At 33.9% G+C, this 18,109-nt stretch overlaps 1 protein-coding gene across 4 annotated transcripts; it reads left to right on the top strand.

Annotated features, from left to right (window-relative positions):
• Window positions 1–4,561: 4,561 nt before the first annotated feature.
• On the top strand, window positions 4,562–10,862 carry LOC112703021 ((+)-neomenthol dehydrogenase). Of its 4 annotated transcripts, none has more exons than XM_025754313.3 (5): window positions 4,562–4,743; window positions 5,388–5,481; window positions 8,401–8,659; window positions 8,866–9,060; window positions 9,634–10,862. In XM_025754313.3, the coding sequence occupies exons 2-5, from the start codon at window positions 5,390–5,392 to the stop codon at window positions 10,027–10,029; spliced, it is 942 nt and encodes a 313-aa protein (XP_025610098.1). In that variant the 5' UTR covers window positions 4,562–4,743; window positions 5,388–5,389; the 3' UTR covers window positions 10,030–10,862. The 4 variants fall into 4 exon arrangements, with proteins under 4 accessions (XP_025610098.1, XP_029143807.1, XP_025610101.1 ...); XM_029287974.2 differs by lacking the exon at window positions 4,562–4,743 and adding an exon at window positions 8,079–8,173 and having other exon boundaries at window positions 4,750–5,481; XM_025754316.3 differs by lacking the exon at window positions 4,562–4,743 and adding an exon at window positions 8,029–8,173 and having other exon boundaries at window positions 4,750–5,481.
• The last annotated feature ends 7,247 nt before the right edge of the window (window positions 10,863–18,109 follow it).

Genomic DNA, 18,109 nt, shown 5'->3' with positions numbered 1-18,109 from the left:
TTGAAAATACATAAGTGATAATAGTCCAGACATGGCCGTGAGGCCAGCCCCCAATGTCTAAGGACTAAAAATGATCCAAAGATGTTCCAAAAGTCCCCGGCTTCCCTAGTACAATAGTAAAAAGTTTTATGTATACTAAACTAGTTACTAGGGTTACAGAAATAAGTAAATGAGGCAGAAATCCACTTTCGGGCCCACTTGGTGTGTGCTTGGACTGAGCATTGAAGCTTTCGTGTGTAGAGACTTTTCTTGGAGTTAAACGACAGTTTTAGCCTGTTTTGGGCGTTTAACTCTACCTTGTAACCTGTTTCTAGTGTTTAACGCAAGAATAGGGCAGGAGGTTGGCGTTTGAACGCCAGTTTGCGTCGTCAAAACTCGAGCAAAGTATGGACTATTATATATTGCTAGAAAGCCCTGGATGTCTATTTTCCAACGCAATTAAGAGCGCACCATTTGGGTTTCTGTAGCTCTAAAAAACTATTTCGAGTGCAAGGAGGTCAGAATCCAACAACATCAGCAGTCCTTTTTCAGCCTCTAAATCAGATTTTTGTTCAGGTCCCTCAATTTCAGCTAGAAAATACCTGAAATAACAGAAAAACACACAAACTCATAGTAAAGTCCATAAATATGAATTTTGCTTAAAAACTAATAAAAATATATTAAAAAGTAGCTAGATCCTACTAAAAAACTATCTGAAAACAATGGCAAAAAGCGTATAAATTATCCGCTCATCACTTACCCCGCACCGCCTAATCCATGAGCTTTGGCGAGCTTTGGCGGGGCGGGGGCGGGACGCGGCAGGCTTCCCCGCTGGGCCAAGCTTTTATTTTGTCACGCCCATTTTTTTACAAATTTCTATGATGTTATTGATATACAAGAGGATGAAGATGATAATTGAAGATGTTCTAAATTATATTTTGGATTATGTTTTATGTTTGATTGATTATAAACTTGAAGATGTTCAATTATATATTTTGGACAATATTTATTTTACTTTGGACAATGTTGGTTTTATTATTTTGTTTCAATAAATTTGGTTTATAATTATGTTTATTACATATTTATAATTATAAAGACTTTAATATGTGTGAATTTAAAAATTATAATTTTTTTATATTTTTAGAAACTATAAATTTATTGAAATTGTTGTGAAATTATATATATTATTTAATATTTAATGGTTTATATAAAAAAGGAGAACCCGCCAACCCGCCAGTGTACCATTAAGCGGGGCGGGAGAGAAATTCAGGACTGCCTTACTAGGCGGGGCGGGGTAGGTCAGCCCACCAGATGGCGGGCTTTTGGCAAGATAGGGTGGAGTTTCCTATTTGTCACCCCTAATGGACATAGACATAAGTACTCACACGGATATAAAATTGTTAATTTATCCTAATTTATATATACATAAATCGATTTCTTGAATTTAGTAACCCTAATTTCTGCCTCCAATTCACATTCTTCCTTTTTCTTCCAGACTCATTCTAAGCCTCAATCATCTCTCTCTCTCTCTAACTCACTTTCTCTGCCTCTCAAGTCCATCACTACATTGCTCAGTATCGTCCCAAAAAATTATGTTATGTTATTATGTTGGAATATATTTTTATGTATTTTTCTTTTAAAATATTATTTTTCATAACGAATATGTTATAAATTGTGTTAAATTATATTGAATTGATTATTTTATGATTATTATATTATGTCTTATGTTAATTTTTTTCAAAAATTTTCAAAGAATATTCGTAGATACCCGAGAAGATTTATGTTCCCTAAGGGGCTATTAAACAGGAACTTGCAATGACAGAGAAGGAACGGGGGCATTTTTTTTAAATATGAGTGAGGGATGGGAAGGGGCTTCTCACGTTCCCCTGAGTCCTCATTACCATATCTAACTAATAATTGGATCCAATCTTAGCCGATTTAAGAGGGAACGCGTGGACTTCATCTGCATTGGACATTTAAGGTAATGAACCTAAGTCGAATTTGGGGCCCTAACACTTAGTATATGTAAAAGTTGAATATATTTACAAGACATTTTTTAATTCAAATTAAAAAAATTAATGATCTCTTTTTTAATTTTAAATATTATTTTCTAATGTAACGAAAAAGTGAAAATAACAATAATCACTCACATAATTAAAATAGATAATCTTAATATATACATGACACTATATATCAAGGATTATTATATATGATATATAATTTTTTTTTTCTGTAATGACTATTTATATAATTTATTGAAAAAATTTTTCATCTTAATATTTAATAAATTTAACATACAAAATAAGTAACTTATGTCAGTATCTAGGACAATAAATATAATAGTGCAAATACTTATTTATATATTCGTAGTGAAAAAAATATGTAAATAGTATAAACTGATATTTTTTTAATATAAAAGCAATAATAAAGGTTATTAATTAAGTTAATTACGAAATTAAAAAATTATGAAGAATTTTTTAAATAATAATAAAAAATAAGATCACTATTTTTACATATTACAAAGTTTATGAAAAAAATTTTAGATAATAAATCAATCCTAAATAAATTATACATTAATTCTGTCAAAAAATAAATAATTAATACATTGGATATTATTATTTATGTACTAATATAATAATATATATATATATTATCGATTATTAAATTTATAATTAATTTTTAATCTAATTTTTGGTAATTAAAATTTAAATGATTGAATAACCAATTTATTTTTTTATTGAAATTAAAAAAATGAGTTGTTAATCAATTCTAAATTTAAATTTAAATTTGAGAAAAAAATAAAAATAAATATTTTAAATTTTATCTTATTAACTAGAATTAATTTCAAGATAAGAAATTACTTTGTACATCATATATATTGTAAAATAGTATGGTCATTTGCTATGTTTTAATGGTAAATATTGTCAAATAAAATAGTGTAAGAAATTAGAAGAAAATATATTTATAAGTTTATAAAATATTAATTTATTTTTTAATAGAATAAATTATATATTGAATAACAAAAGTTGTTATTGATTTCTCTTCACACTAACTAATACTCAACGATGGTGTTTCGGTACTCTATGTTATCAAGAAATATTAATTGATCTAATAACTTTTGTAATGACATAAGTTTATGAATTTAAAAATTTAGAAATTATTTCATAAAATATGAAGTTTTAATAAGTAACAATGTTGATCATATTGTTTTGACTTTAAATGGACAAATGAGATGACAATTTAACCAATCCAAATTTATTAAAATAAATATTAATTATTTTTAATATTTTTAAGTGGTAAAATATTTATAATAATAATTACTATAGATATTTTTCATTTAAATTTTAATAAAAAATTTTTTATATAATTTTATATATTATCTCGTGCAGGACACGAGAACATACACTAATAGTCATATTAAAAAAAGAAAAAATCGCCAAAGCAAGATGGAAATAAATTTATCATTTTCCTTTTAAAAATATAACAATCATTAGAAAGAAGAGCATTGAAAAAAATCAAATGCCAGAACAAACCAGCAAAACTCACTCTTGTCCTTTCACATACCACAATCAAATTAATACTCAAATTCATTTTTAAAAGATGATTTATTTTTTAAATTAATTTTTAAAAATTTTTTTAGTCATATTAGTCTTTAAAAAATAAAATGAAAATTAAATTAGTCATTCTGTTAATTAGATAATGACGTATCACGTTAAATGTTACGTGACATAATGACGTGGTAGATTAATACCACGTGTCTGGTTGATGTGTCAGATCAGTGACACTTAACATGTCATGTGTCACTTGATATGTAAAAAAATTATTTATAATCAAAATAATTACTGAAAGTCCATACATAAGTCATTTTCAATCATAAAATTTTAAAAATTAATCAAATTAATTCTTATATAAAATTTTTAAAATTTTTTATAATATTAAATTTAAAATTTTTTTATAATACTAATTTTAATATTATTTTTTAGACTTTAATAAATAAAATTTTAATATTAAATTTTTAAATAAATTTATTTAAATAAAAAAATTATAATTTAAAAATATAAAATTTTAAAATGTAAATAACAAAATAACTTTATAATAATTTAATATTTTTATTATTTTATGTAAAAAAAATTTTGTTTATTAAAGTCTACAAAATAATATTAAAATTATAAATATCAAAAATATTTTAAATTTAATATTATGAAAAAAATAAAAATATTTATATAAAGACTAATTTTTTTAATTTTTAAAATTTTAAGAATGAAAATAACTCATGTCTGAACTTTCAAAAACTATTTTAATTATAAATAATTCTTTTACATATCAAGTGACACATAATATGTTAGATGTCATTAATCTGACACGTCAACTAATTATCTTATTATCTTATAATACGTGACATTAACTTACTATATTATTATATTCAATGGCATTTAATATAACACATTATCATCTAATTAATCAAAAGACTAATTTAACTTATATTTTATCTTTCAAAAACTAATATTAATAATTTAATATCACAAAAAAAATATTTTGAAGAGTAATTTAAAGAATAGAAAATTTGACTATTAACCCGACCATAATTACAATAGCTCCTCCCTCTCACTGACTCACTGAGTACACTCGCTCGTTTTCCTCTTTCATTCCTCTCATAGCAGTTTTCACCCCTCTCTCTCTCTCTCTCTCTCTCTCTCTCATATCGTGGCTCTCCTCTCACCGACTCTCCCTTTCATTTGCTTTCTTGACACTGTTTCAGAGAAGGTGCTACTCTATCCACTGCCCTAGTATTTTCCATTAAATTTGAGTTTGTAGATTTTTCGTCACATTTATCAATTTTGTCAGTTTCAGTAGATGGAGTTTGCAGTTATTTCTTGGTTTCTGATGTATGGTTGCTTTGGTTAAGTGATGTTTTATTAGGGTTCTGATAGTCTAAATAGTTGAATTTCTGAACTTTGTTTACAATAAAAGTCATGTAATTCAATTGTTAAGGGTTAATATATCCTGGTTCTGAGGTGATAGAAATAATTTGGGGGTAATGTAGAAGGTTTGATTTTGATTATTGGTGTCAAATTTTTTTCAAAAATAAAAATAAAAATAAAAAAGGAAAAGATATTAGAGAAAGTATAGGGAGCCAATGGCCTAAGCGTACAATGTGTACAATGGAGGTTTAGGAAGTATTAGATATATAAGCATTAGTGTTACGCTTTTGGGATGAGTGGGTTCATGACATGGTATTAGAGTTCTAGATCCAAAAGGTTAAGAGTTCGATCTTTGGTGAACTCCAAAATCATGTATATGCAAGAAATTGTGGTGATCATGTAACTTGAATGATATGGCTAATAAAAATGAAACCTGAATTGGTCACACGTGCTTCAAAGACTCAAAGGTTGATAAAATCTGCACAGAAATGGGAAAGAAAGAAAAAGCAAAGGAGAGAAGAGAAAAGAGGCTACAAGAGATACAACATCTGATGACTGTTCCCTACTCCGATGACCAGAGGTTTGATTTTTCCTGCTATTTTCTTTCCTACCCTGAGTTTAGAGATTTTTTATTATGCAATTAACTTTCTCTTTTTTGTTCATGATTGTTTATTTAATTATGTCCTTATAATTTAGAAGTTTGTAATTGGGTCTATATACTAGATAAAACAACTAGTATCTTTCAGAAAAGAATGCATAATTCTAGAATATTCACTTCTAGAATGTAGCATAAATCCATCCAACATCAAACATGAAAACAAATATTTCAAGAATATTTCATATATATATATATATATGGTTTCGCAAGGATCTAATGTAAAATTTTTATATAGCACAGGGACTCAATTAAGATCGTTTAAAACTATAAAGTTCTAATTGAAAATTTGGTGAAGCTATAGGGACAGACAAAGTAATTAAATCTTTTTATATTCATAGCTGTGTTTACAATAACAGCTCCCACTGAATTGGGTTACTAAATTCATATTACTTTACACTTTCTGTTCACTTTCAAATTTGCCACTATGTACAAGTTTTGTGTATCTTAACTAAGTTATTTTGGTGGCAAAAATAGGCTTAAACAATACTCTCTAGTGTTGCTTTGGTTTAACTCCTGCAATTTCTTTTCGTAGCAAATTGGATTTTAGCCTGTTTTTTCCTTTCTTTGTTGGAAAATAGTCAACAATGTGCATAATGCATAAGCTAATTCTAATTTTCTCAGATATTTGTTATTACTATTGTTTTTATTGCACCCGATTTTAAGATGTCATTATTGATTGATTGGGTTCCTACTTCCTAATGGAAGTTTCCAAATTAACCTTAGTTCATCCACATAGCATTTTCAAAGGTAGAAAAGCTACAACTAATTTTATATAGGACCATACATCGCCCTATTGCTTGCCATATACTGCCAATCAATAATTATATTGTCTGGGATTTGCAGAGCATTGTTAAGGTGACCAAGGACAGTGTTCCTTACTTTGATTGCACTGAACTAATGAGTTTGACCCAAATAGAACTTGGGTGTTGATTAGACACAGAAGCTCAAGATGCACCGTGGTGTTGTGTTATGCAATATAAATTAAGATATTAGCAAATGCAGAATGGTAGTCACACTTGTAGCATGGATGTATAGCTTTGTGTATTCAAGTTTATGATTATATAACTAGCAAATCAATCAATCAATGCTCATGGGTGCACATTTTGTTAACTAAATCCAAAAAATGTTTTCAAGTCAAGCTCTTAAGTATGTGCATAACTTTTCCTTGCCAATTAAACGAATCATTCCCTTTGTCACCTCAAATTCACAAGAGAATGCCACCTCTGCTTCTTTCCTATTTGTTTCATGCTTCTCGCTAGACCTTTAGTCAAGCTTGGTTGATGCCTATTCTATGGATGATAATCCCAAAGTGAAAACGAACTTTAAATTGAACATCTCACTCGATAATGTCAAGTTTCAGTTTCCGTTTTTCATTATTTTCTTGTGGGACCCATGTTGGGGCCATCCTGGCCACCTTCTCAGTCATTGGCAGAAATCTGAAATTGACATTTCCATCATTGATTGGGTTCTTTTGTGAGAACCTTTACCCATCAATGTTGCTAATGTACTCATGACACCATTTCCATGAGTTTGCTGGTGCTTGCTGTCCCCATTCCCTCTCTGCGCCGGTTGAGGCTCCAATTGGTGGAATCGCCATTGAAGATATTCAAAACATGGACTTGCTGCACTTCCAACTGCTTCAGATTTGACGTCACATAGAGGCAGAAACTGGCTGGATGCATGAGAGACACTAGCTACAACCCATAACCTCCAATTCCTGCACCTCCCTTGAGCCCTCGACACCCTTTCAACTTCAATTTCATTCGTGTTTGTTAGTCAGTCACAGTGCTACACCCATCACATTCTGCTGCCTCTCTTTTTTGAGTTTTGCCATTGTCACCAGTGATGCTTCCAGCTCTGGTGATGCGCTCTGTTGTTGATGCTTGTACCCCTGCTCCCTGTTGGATTGGTGTTTGTTCCTCTTCTATCTTTTCTCCGTCTGCTGCTCTATTTTTCTTGGCTTATTCTTTTAACTTCGGTTTTATTCCTCTTCAACGTTTTTAATTTTCATTTTTTTATTTATCTTTTTTTCCCTTAACAACAGAGTGGCTTAGTAGTGAATTGTGGAGTAGTTCTCTGTTTTATATCATTTTATATTGTTTTCCTTAAAAGTTGAAATTTGAATGTGTGAATAATAAATTGTTGCTTATTGAACCTGACTAAGTTGTTGTCCTTGATTAATATTATGGCAAAATTGCATAATGTTGATATTTTTGACACATTTAAACTCAAACCTTTAGTTATATTGCTAGTTATATATGACACATAATTTATATTGATATATTTATATATTCATAGAATCTTACTATCTATTTTTCGATCTTGCGGTTTACGGTTTTAAAATCATCTTTCTGATTTTACGTAAAATCTTGATTTTCGCTACCTTACTCCAAATTGAAAATATTTACTTGATTGTGTCCAATGTGGATTTATATCATTGATTAGATTTTCTTGTGGGACCCATGGTAGGTTACCTTGTCAATTGATGGGTGTGAATCTAACACTTGACGATGTTTTAGAGAATTTCTCAAATGAGAGGATCCATTTCAAAGTCAAAGTATATCCTCAAGATTCTTAAAAGTTGGAGTCATCTAGATGTGGATGCTATAATTTTGTATGTGCAATTTTTTTCCTCTCTATATATTCTGTTATGAAGTAGTTATAAATTTTCACAATACAGGCTTTGTTCTCTTTATTTAGCAAGCATGTGGTAATTTTTGTTCGGCAAATTTCTTGACTATCATTATTGTTTCATCTTTGAACCATCCATACATTACAGATTTGCTAAGCGATCTTCTATACCCCTGTTCTAAACTTAGTCCTTTTTTAATGCTATTGAAGGTGGTGGTCCAAGGAAACTGTGGCAGTGGTTACTGGTGGAAACAGAGGGATCGGGTTAGAGATTTGCAGGCAACTTGCTGCTCATGGAGTGACTGTTATACTGACTTCTAGAGATCCCGGTGCTGGGCTCGAGTCAATAAAATTTTTGAGTGAAGTTGGCCTTAGCCTGATTTATCATCAACTTGACATTCTAGATTTGTCATCAATCAACCGGTTTATTGAGTGGTTGAAGGAAAATTATGGTGGTTTGGATATTCTGGTCAGTTTCTAAACATGGTTTCTTTTACATTTTTTCTGGCTTTTTAAACCGAATTAATGCTTGCTACTGGGATCTACATGCCAGTTTAATCCATTTAGGTTGCTTCTGCCTTCTTTTTCCTCATTTCATTGAAATTTTCTAGGAAGCATGTAGAATACAGTTTAACACATTCCTTATTCATGTGATCTAAGCATTGTCAACCGCAGGTGAACAATGCTGGAGTTAATTTCAATCTTGGGTCTGATAACTCAGTTGAAAATGCCCATAAGGTTGTTGAAACAAATTATTATGGCACCAAGAGTATGATTGAAGCAATGATTCCACTGATGAAACCTTCTGTCGTCGGTGCTCGTATCGTAAATGTTAGCTCTCGTCTAGGGCGCCTAAATGGAAGACGCAATGTAAGTTATAAAGGCTTTTCTATCGTGCTCCCTAAAAAGATATTCTAGCATTTTTCATTTATTACTTTTCACATAATAATTAAAATTGTTTTAAGATTTCGAGTCTTTAGTTCTTTCGGTTGTGAGTACTCCCATGGTTCCACATATGAAACATACTGTTACAACATATGGAGCATGGACACACCAACCAAGTGAGATGTTTATGTGTCTGACATGTACCAGTGTCCATTACTCAGAAGTTACTCACGACACATACCATTTGTGCTTCTGTATTTGACCAAATATTTTTTTCGTTTCTTAATTCTAAAACACTTGAAATACAAATTGGAAATGGTGTCAATAGTGTTCAAAAATGCTAATATTGGTATCATAAATATTGACAGTACTGAGAATATTGGTAATTTGACATTTATAAATGTTTAAATACTGTATAAATCTTGTAAATATACATTACTTATTTCTTGCGTTTATGTCATCTGATTTTAAAGATTTGGTGTGTGTTTCATAGGTTACAGCAGCTCCCACTATGGCTTTTGGTAGTTTTCAAACTGATTTAAATTTGTTGAATGGCAGAGGATCAGCAACGCAGCTTTGAGGGAACAACTGAGTGATGTGGAGTCTCTTTCGGAGGAACTAATCAACACGGCTCTATCCACATTTCTCCGACAAGTCGATGATGGAACTTGGGCATCTGGTGGGTGGCCTCAAGTGTATACTGACTACTCTCTGTCAAAACTCGCAGTCAATGCATATACAAGGCTTATGGCGAGGAAACTTTCTGATCGCCAGGAACATGAAAAGATTTTTGTTAACTGCTATTGCCCAGGTTGGGTGAAGACTGCTCTTACTGGCTATGCCGGCAATAATACCGTTGAGGAAGGAGCTGATACTGGTGTGTGGCTAGCCCTTCTTTCCCACCAACCAATTACTGGGAAATTTTTCGCTGAGAGACGAGAAATCAACTTTTAAGGAATCAGATAAGTAAAATTTCTGGCAAGCACCTTTCCTAGACCATTTGACCATAGCTTCTGGCATTGGATCCAAAACTCTAATTGTCAATCCTTTCTCCTTGTAATTCTCCTTTTTCTTCTTCCATGTCATTCTCCGGCGGCGCTCCAACTCCACCATGTGGCTGCACTTGATACGCGTCACGGTGGATATGTACTCAGTTAGCGAAGAATAACTTGACGGTGCATTTGTTGGAGGTCGTCGTCATTGAATGTACGGTCAAGTTACTCTTCGTCACCTTCGACGGAAATCCCCAGAGTACATATCCACCATGACGTGTATCTGGTGCATCTGCATGGTGGAGTTGGAGCGCCGCCGGAGAATGACATGTGAGAATAGGAGAATTACAAAGAGAAAGGATTGGCGATTCAAGTTTTGGATCTAGTGCCAGAGGCTGTGGTCGAATGGTCCAGGAAAGGTGCTTGCTGAAATTGCTCTGGTGCTGAACAGACGAGCCTGTAAAGGGGGGAAGGTATGTTCTATTTGGTGGAGGGATATTGAGGCTGCATTTTTAACACTTCTCCCATGGAGAGGAGAGCTGTGAATGGGATGAGAGGATATGATAGATGATGTTGATGATGGAGGTAGGTGGCTTGATGGAGATGTGTATAATTGGCGTGATCTGATGGAGAAGGTGTACCGGGAGAAATTTTTATATAATTTTATGTTTTTTAGGGGTAATTTAGTCAAGAAAATAAGATTAGGGTAGGAAAGGACCGTTTTAAAATAATTTCAACAATAAGAACAATTTTGAATAAAAAGAGGTTAAAGACGATTTCGATTTTCACATATAACCGTAAGGACCAAAATAGTTTTTTTTTTTTTATATTATTTAAAAAAATACTTGGAGGAATTTTTCGTTGAAAGAGCATGCAATCATAGAAACGTTTGAAAAATGGTTGTTTTCCTTTATAATAGGAATGTGATACCAGGGAAAAACGAAAAGTATACATCACCTTTCAAGGGGAAGAACAATGTCTTAAAAAATTGAACTGTAGATTAAATTGGTATTACTTTTTTTTTTGGTCTTCCTTTTATAGGTTCAATAATTTGATCAATAAAATTAATGACTTGAAACAGTAGCTGAATAAAAAAGTTTGAACTATAGATGTTATCAATGTACGTTGCAACTAATTCAACTGAGCGTTTAAGTGTACTTCTTGGCATATTGGTAGGTTAACATCGAATACAGTAAAACTCTGAAGTAGGTTAGCTAAAAAGGTGATAGTAGTTGTAATAATAATATATGATAACAGTTAAAAACAATGCAGATATGAAGTGATGATGTAGTAGGTTGTGTAAGAAATAGTTATGTATTAAATAACTTAACTTATACCTATGATAATATGACTGGGATAGGACGGTAGGTTCTATTCGGTTAACCATACCAATATCCACCGACACCTACGTTCTTTTTTTTTTTTTTTTGTTGGGGCAGGTCCGACACCTGTGTTCGTCTGGATGAAGGAAATAGCATTTTTTTTTTGTTTTCTTCCTAAAATGAAAATGAGTCATTTTTCTTCAAATCTAACTTTAAATACTTATAATTTCGCTGTTTTTGTTGTTGTTCAAATACTCATGCTAGCGTTGCCCCCACAAAGGAAAAACAATTATTGCAAACTAGTGTGGTTGAGTTGAGACAGAGATTTCATTTTAAATATTATTTATATCCTGATCCAAAAAGAGTCTGGCCTAAAATGAATAGGGCCTCATTTATATGGAATTCGAATTTACCATATCAAGCGTATTCAACTTAATGAAGCTCGTGTCCAATTTGTACGTCAAGAAGACTTTAGTTGCACCAATATGTATCTCTACATATCAGTCTACTATCTTAAATTTAAGAGTATATACCCATTTTGGTCCTCAAAAAATTTCAGACTGGATACTTTAGTCCCCAACTAAAATTAATTACTCGATTGGTCCCTAATAATTAATTCCGTCAGTCACTTAGGTCCTTTACTCCGTTAACTCTAACGGAGGACAAAATAGTCCCTGACAACTCTAACAGGGGACAAAATGGTCCCTAATCTCATCTGTTCGGAAACGACACTATTCTCTCCCAATTTCCATCATATCTCGCATAACACTAGCAGTTTAACACTGTAACTTTAAACTACACAATACACACTCTATAAATTTAATGTTCACAAGAAAAAAAATTCTCAACTTGTTCTCAACCAATTCATACTCAGGAAACTAATGCCTATGTCTCTCAACTAGTTATCGTCTTCGATGGATCCCATGAATCTAGACAGCAAGACTGATTTGTTAAGATCCATCATCATCGTTTCCATCTCCCTCCTCCTCTACCCTATCATCTCCATGACCACATTGTCCACCACTCCGATCGCCTCCTTCAACTTCTTCTCCGAACCAATGTTCAGTAATCGCTTCAATTTCCATATGAGCGGCAATGGCGACATTACTCGTTGTACTGATAGCTTGGATGCGAGGTCGAAGCTATCTGTCAACTTGGACTCTGGAAAAGAAGGAATGAAGCACTCGGTGTCTATTTCAAATGAGAATTTGCATATGATGTCGAAAGAGAATCTTCTCATGATGTCCTAATGTCCAACAATCTATATTGCTTGTCGGAGAGTGGAGAAAGGCGTGCCCTTGGAGTAGTTGTGGAACTTGGTCTTGAGGATGTTGTGGACGTGTCGGGGTTGGAGGTGATGTTATCGAAGACCTGGAAGTGAATGCTTTTGGTGGGTGAAGTGCAAATGAGGTAGATGTACCAGTCACAAAGATTTAGGAAGTGTGTAGTTCATGACATGTTAAGGTTGGTGCGACACGTGTGACAATTACACCATGGCTTAATCTTGGAGCTAAAGAGGAGGAAGGAAAAGATGGAAAAGAAGACTATGAAAGTGAAGAAGGAGAGTATGAATGTTAGGGTTATATACGAGATATGATAAAAATTGGAGAAGAACAGTGTCGTTTTCGAATAAAGGGGTCATGGATCATTTTGTCCCTTGTTAGAGTTGTCAGGGACCATTTTATCTCCTGTTAGAGTTGTCAGAGACTATTTTGTCCTCCGTTAGAGTTAACGGAGTAAAGGACCTAAATGACTGACAGAACTAATTGTTAGGGACCAATCGAGTAATTAATTTTAGTTGGGGACTAAAATGTCCAGTTTGAAATTCTTTGAGGACCAAAATGGGTATATACTCTAAATTTAAATAAGGGATCTCAATAACTCCTAAATAAAAGAAGTAACCCCCTTATTTATTATAAGAGGATAAGTTACAAAAAGATAGCAAAGTTATCACTGCTACTATAAAAATATCCTATCATATATAGATATTTAAAAGTCTAATTCATAAAAAACGTGTCTAAAATCCTTGCTAAGTTAAGTATTAGAGTTCTATACAGGTATTATCCCTCATCTTCACTCAAAGACCTCAGACGGTTTTGCTTGCTAGAAAAGACATTGGAATTCTAATAAAACAGAATCTGAACCTCACGTTCAAATTCAAATCTTATCAGTTTCAGGAAACTTTGGAACATTGGCGCCGTTGTCGGAAAACTGTAGTTCAACACCCACTCATGGTGGATGACTACTTAGAAGATGGATACATTGCATCTGATATAGAACCCCATGAAGAAGATCAACCCAGCAACAATCGATCAATTGTCATACTCCAACATTTTGAAAGAAGGAAAGGTACTAATGACGGTAAAAATAGAAGCAATCTAGAAGGAAAAAGAATAAGTTCCGAAATTCACAGGCCTGAGGCATCCAAAGATAAAGATGCAACATAACTTATGAGGCTAGTTCACGGATATCAAGGTTAGCTAGAATAACTCGAGATAGATTTAAAGAGACAATGTGAATCTAAACGAGCCCTATAAAGAGAGGTACGATGACATATGGAGTTGGAGAAAAAACTAAAAAGATTGGAGTCCGATCTCAAGGGTAAGAGACCTTGAACTGATCGGGACACCACACCCTTAGGAAGTGAAGATTGGAGGAAATCATGTGAACAAAGGTTTCTAAAATCTTTAAGGGCCCTGACATGGATCTTTATGATGGCACGACTAACCCTCAACATCATTTAAGAAATTTCAAAAGTCGTATGTATTTGGCCGATGCCTTAGATGCAACTCAGTGCAAAGCGTTCCTGGCCACATTAACTAAGGCACCAATGAAGTGGTTCGACAATCTCCCCCCATGTCAATTACTTATTTCGATGACCTGGCCAAAAGCTTTCTCACACGATTTTTTATCCGGAAGGACAAAGCCAAGTATGTTCCAAGCCTCTTGGATGTTAAACAAGAGGCCGGAGAGCCCTTCAGGACCCACATGGAAAGGTTCAACAAAGCATATTTGGAGATTTAGAATTTGCCTACTGAAGCAGCTATCTTGGGCCTTGTCAATGGCTTCAGAGAGAGTCCCTTCTCACAGTCTATATAAAAAAGGCACCGACTTTTTTGTACGAAGTTTAAGAATGAGCAGAGATGTATATTTACATGGAAAAAATCACTCAATCAAGAAAACCTACAATGGGACAAAGTAGCCAATGTCAATCCCAAGATAAAAAAAAGGAGAAAAAGAAAAAGGAAGAATACAACTCGAAAAGGCATCAGAGGTACCATTCCTATACTCCATTGCAAGTTTTATTGGTCGACATCTATAGGGGGATATGCCACACTGAAAAGATACCACCTCCGAGGCCAATTCAAAACAAGAAAGGAGAAAACCGGTCAAAGTATTGTGAATACCACAAAATTTATGACCATTCTACTAATGATTACTATAATTTGAAAAATGTGATAGAAAAGTTGGCCAGAAAAAAGTCGATTGGACAAGTTCCTTGGCTAGAGGTCGGAAGAAAATAACAAAAGAAAGAGGAATGATGAAGATAAAAGAAAATATGAACAACCACCAAGAACATTTGAAAGGCACATTGACATAATTGTTGGTGAATTTGCAGGAGGAGGAACGACTAAGTCCTCCTGCAAAAAGCACTTGAAGGAGGTCTACCAAGTCGAGGAAAAGGAGATATACCTGACATACCCACAATAGTCTTCACAAAGGAAGATGTGAAATGTGTGGTCCCTAAACATGATGATCCAATAGTGATAACTATGATCCTAGTAATGCTAATATTCATAGAACATTGGTAGATCCGGGGAGCTCAGCTAACATCTTGTTTAAGCCAGCCTTTGACAAATTCAATTTAGAAAGAAAAAGATTTGAAGGCTTACACAGACAGTTTTTTTGGGTTAGGAGATTCACCCATCAGACTTATAAGGTACATTACCTTATACACAACTTTTGACAAGGGGTTAAAAACACAAACTATAAGCATTGACTACATTATAGTAGACGTAGTATCAACATATAACGCCTTAAACAGTCAGACAACTCTTACTCAACTTACCGTAGTTGTGTCAACTCCTCTTCTTTGTATGAAATTTCTACTCAAGAAGGAATATCTACTATACGAGGAGGCTAGAAATTGGCTAAAAATGTTATAACAAAAGCTTAAATTTGAGAGGACGTGCAAGAGGTAAAGAGGTCAATTGAATAGAGCTCGGAGGTGTCCGAGTTTGAGAATATTTAAGACCTCAGCCTGATGCAAAAGTGGAAGAAGTACAGATAGGCAACGAAGTCGGGAAAATCACTAATGTGGGAGCCAATTTAGACCAGAAGGTCTTATCAAGCTCTTACAAAAGAGTTCCGACCTCTTTGCATGGAAAGCTTCTGACATACCCGTCATTCATCCCGATCTCATGTACTACAAGCTAGCTATATACCCGGGCTCCTACCCTATACAACAACGACGATGAAAGCTCAGTCCAATAAGAGCACAGGTCATGGAGGAGCAAATACAAGTGCTCCTGGATTCTGGATTTATAAGAGAAGTAAAATACTCTTTATGGCTAGCAAAAGTTGTCCTAGTAAAAAAAACAAAATAGAAAGTGAAAGATATGTGTAGATTGTACCGACCTCAACAAAGCTTGTCCTAAAGATCCTTACCAACTGCCGAATATTGACGTCTTGGTGGATTCAGATTTAGGATACAAGTTTCCCTCTTTCATGAATGCTTACTTAGGACATAACAAATCCCGTTGTATGAGTCCGATCAAGAGAAGACGTCTTTCATCACTCCTAGGAACAACTATTGTTATGTGGTTATGTCTTTTAATTTAAAAAATTGAAAGGCAACATACTAGCGATTAATGAACAAGGTGTTTTCATCTCACTTGGGAAAGCTAATGAAAGTCTATGTTGATAATATATTTGTCAAAATCAAAAGTGAAGCCAACCTACTGACTGACTTGTCAGAAGTATTCAATACTATAAGATAGCATGTGATGAGGTTAAATCCCACTAAATGCACATTTGCAGTAGAAATAGGGAAGTTTCTTGGGTTTATGCTTACCCAAAAGGGGCAATAAATTTAACTCGAACAAATGCGAAGCGATCTTGGATATGAAGAACCCAACTTGTTTGAAAAAAGTCCAATAATTGAATGACAGACTGACACCCCTATCAAGATTCTTGGCTGGCCCAGCCCTGAAGTCACTACCACGTTGCAATTCTCAAAAAAGGACACAATTTTGATTGGACTCAAGAATATGAACAAGTTTTTCAATAGTTTAAAAAGTTCCTGAGTTAAACCCCTATATTGGCTTGACCTGAAGTTGGAGAAGAACTCGTGTTATATTTAGCTATCGCTGACAAAGCCATATCCTTTTTCCTTATCCAAGAAGATGAAGATAGGCATTGACCTATTTACTTTACAAGCAAGGCATTGCAAGGAGCAGAGTTGAACTACCAGAACATCAAAAAATTTTCCTACACCCTTGTTTTGGCTTCTAGGAGATTGCAACCTTATAGAAGAGAGATATTGTCGGACTAACTAACTAACCCATGAAACATACCTTATAGAAGAGAGATATTGTGGGACGAATGCTACAATGGGTTGTTGAGCTATCAGAGTTTGGCTATAGATATGAAACTCGGATGACCATTAAGTTGCAATACCTGGCCAACTTTTTGGCAGAGTACACGAGAGAGCCAAAAGAGAGCTCCACCACTCGGAACTTGTATGTAGATGATTCATAAAATAAAGCTAGTAGTGGAGCAGGAATTATTCTTGAAAATAAAAGGAGAACTCGGTTGGAGTTATCCTTGAGGTATGACTTTCCGACCTCTAACAACCAAGTTGAGTATGAAGTCATGCTTGTTGGCCAGAGAATGGCTAAAGAGGTTGGGGCCTTGAAAGTAATAGTCTTTAATGTCTTCCAAGTTATAACTTCACAAGTAAATGGTGAATATCATGCTAAAGATCCCAACATGAAAAGGTATCTAGAAAAGATGCTAGCACAATTGGTTGAGTTCAAAGAGGTTGAGGTCAGATATATAACTCGAGAATTGAATGACAAATACAACTCCATATGGTAATAATAGATGCCTGAGTCAAGAAACACTACAATCGCTATCAGTTGCAAAAAAAGTCAATGGGTCAAACATGCTAATATGAATTTTGGTTGGATGATTCCTATCATAGAATACCTCAAGTTCGACATCCTTCCTCAAAGAACAAGAGAAGCAAGGATATTGGTAAGAGAAGCCCAGAATTACACACTAGTTCATAATGTCCTTTACAAAAAAGGGATATCTACAGCTTTGCTGAAATATATTCCGACCTCGAAGATGGAAGAAGTCTTAGATGAGATCCATAGTGGCACATGTGAAAATCATCTGCGGGCGAGATCATTGGCAAATAAAGTGCTACGAGCTGGTTTCTATTGGCTGACTTTGTTAAGAAATGCCCGCCTTACCAACTACATGCAAACTTTCACGTGGCACCTCCAGAGGAACTCATCAGTATCACCTCACCATGGTCCTTTGCAAAGTGGTGGTCAGACCTACTCAGGCCATGTCTTCAAGCACAAAAAGAGGAACTCGACCTTCTATCAGAAGTCTGAGAACAATCTCGGATATGAGAGAAAACGTTGAAGAAAAGAATGACTATAGAGTACAACCAAAAAATAATCATAAAGAATTTCACCATGAAAAATC

This window comes from Arachis hypogaea, chromosome 7 (genome assembly GCF_003086295.3).
Source record: "Arachis hypogaea cultivar Tifrunner chromosome 7, arahy.Tifrunner.gnm2.J5K5, whole genome shotgun sequence".
NCBI lineage: Eukaryota > Viridiplantae > Streptophyta > Magnoliopsida > Fabales > Fabaceae > Arachis > Arachis hypogaea.
The sequence above is the reverse complement of the archived record's forward strand: the minus strand, read 5'-3'. Positions and strand labels throughout refer to the sequence as shown.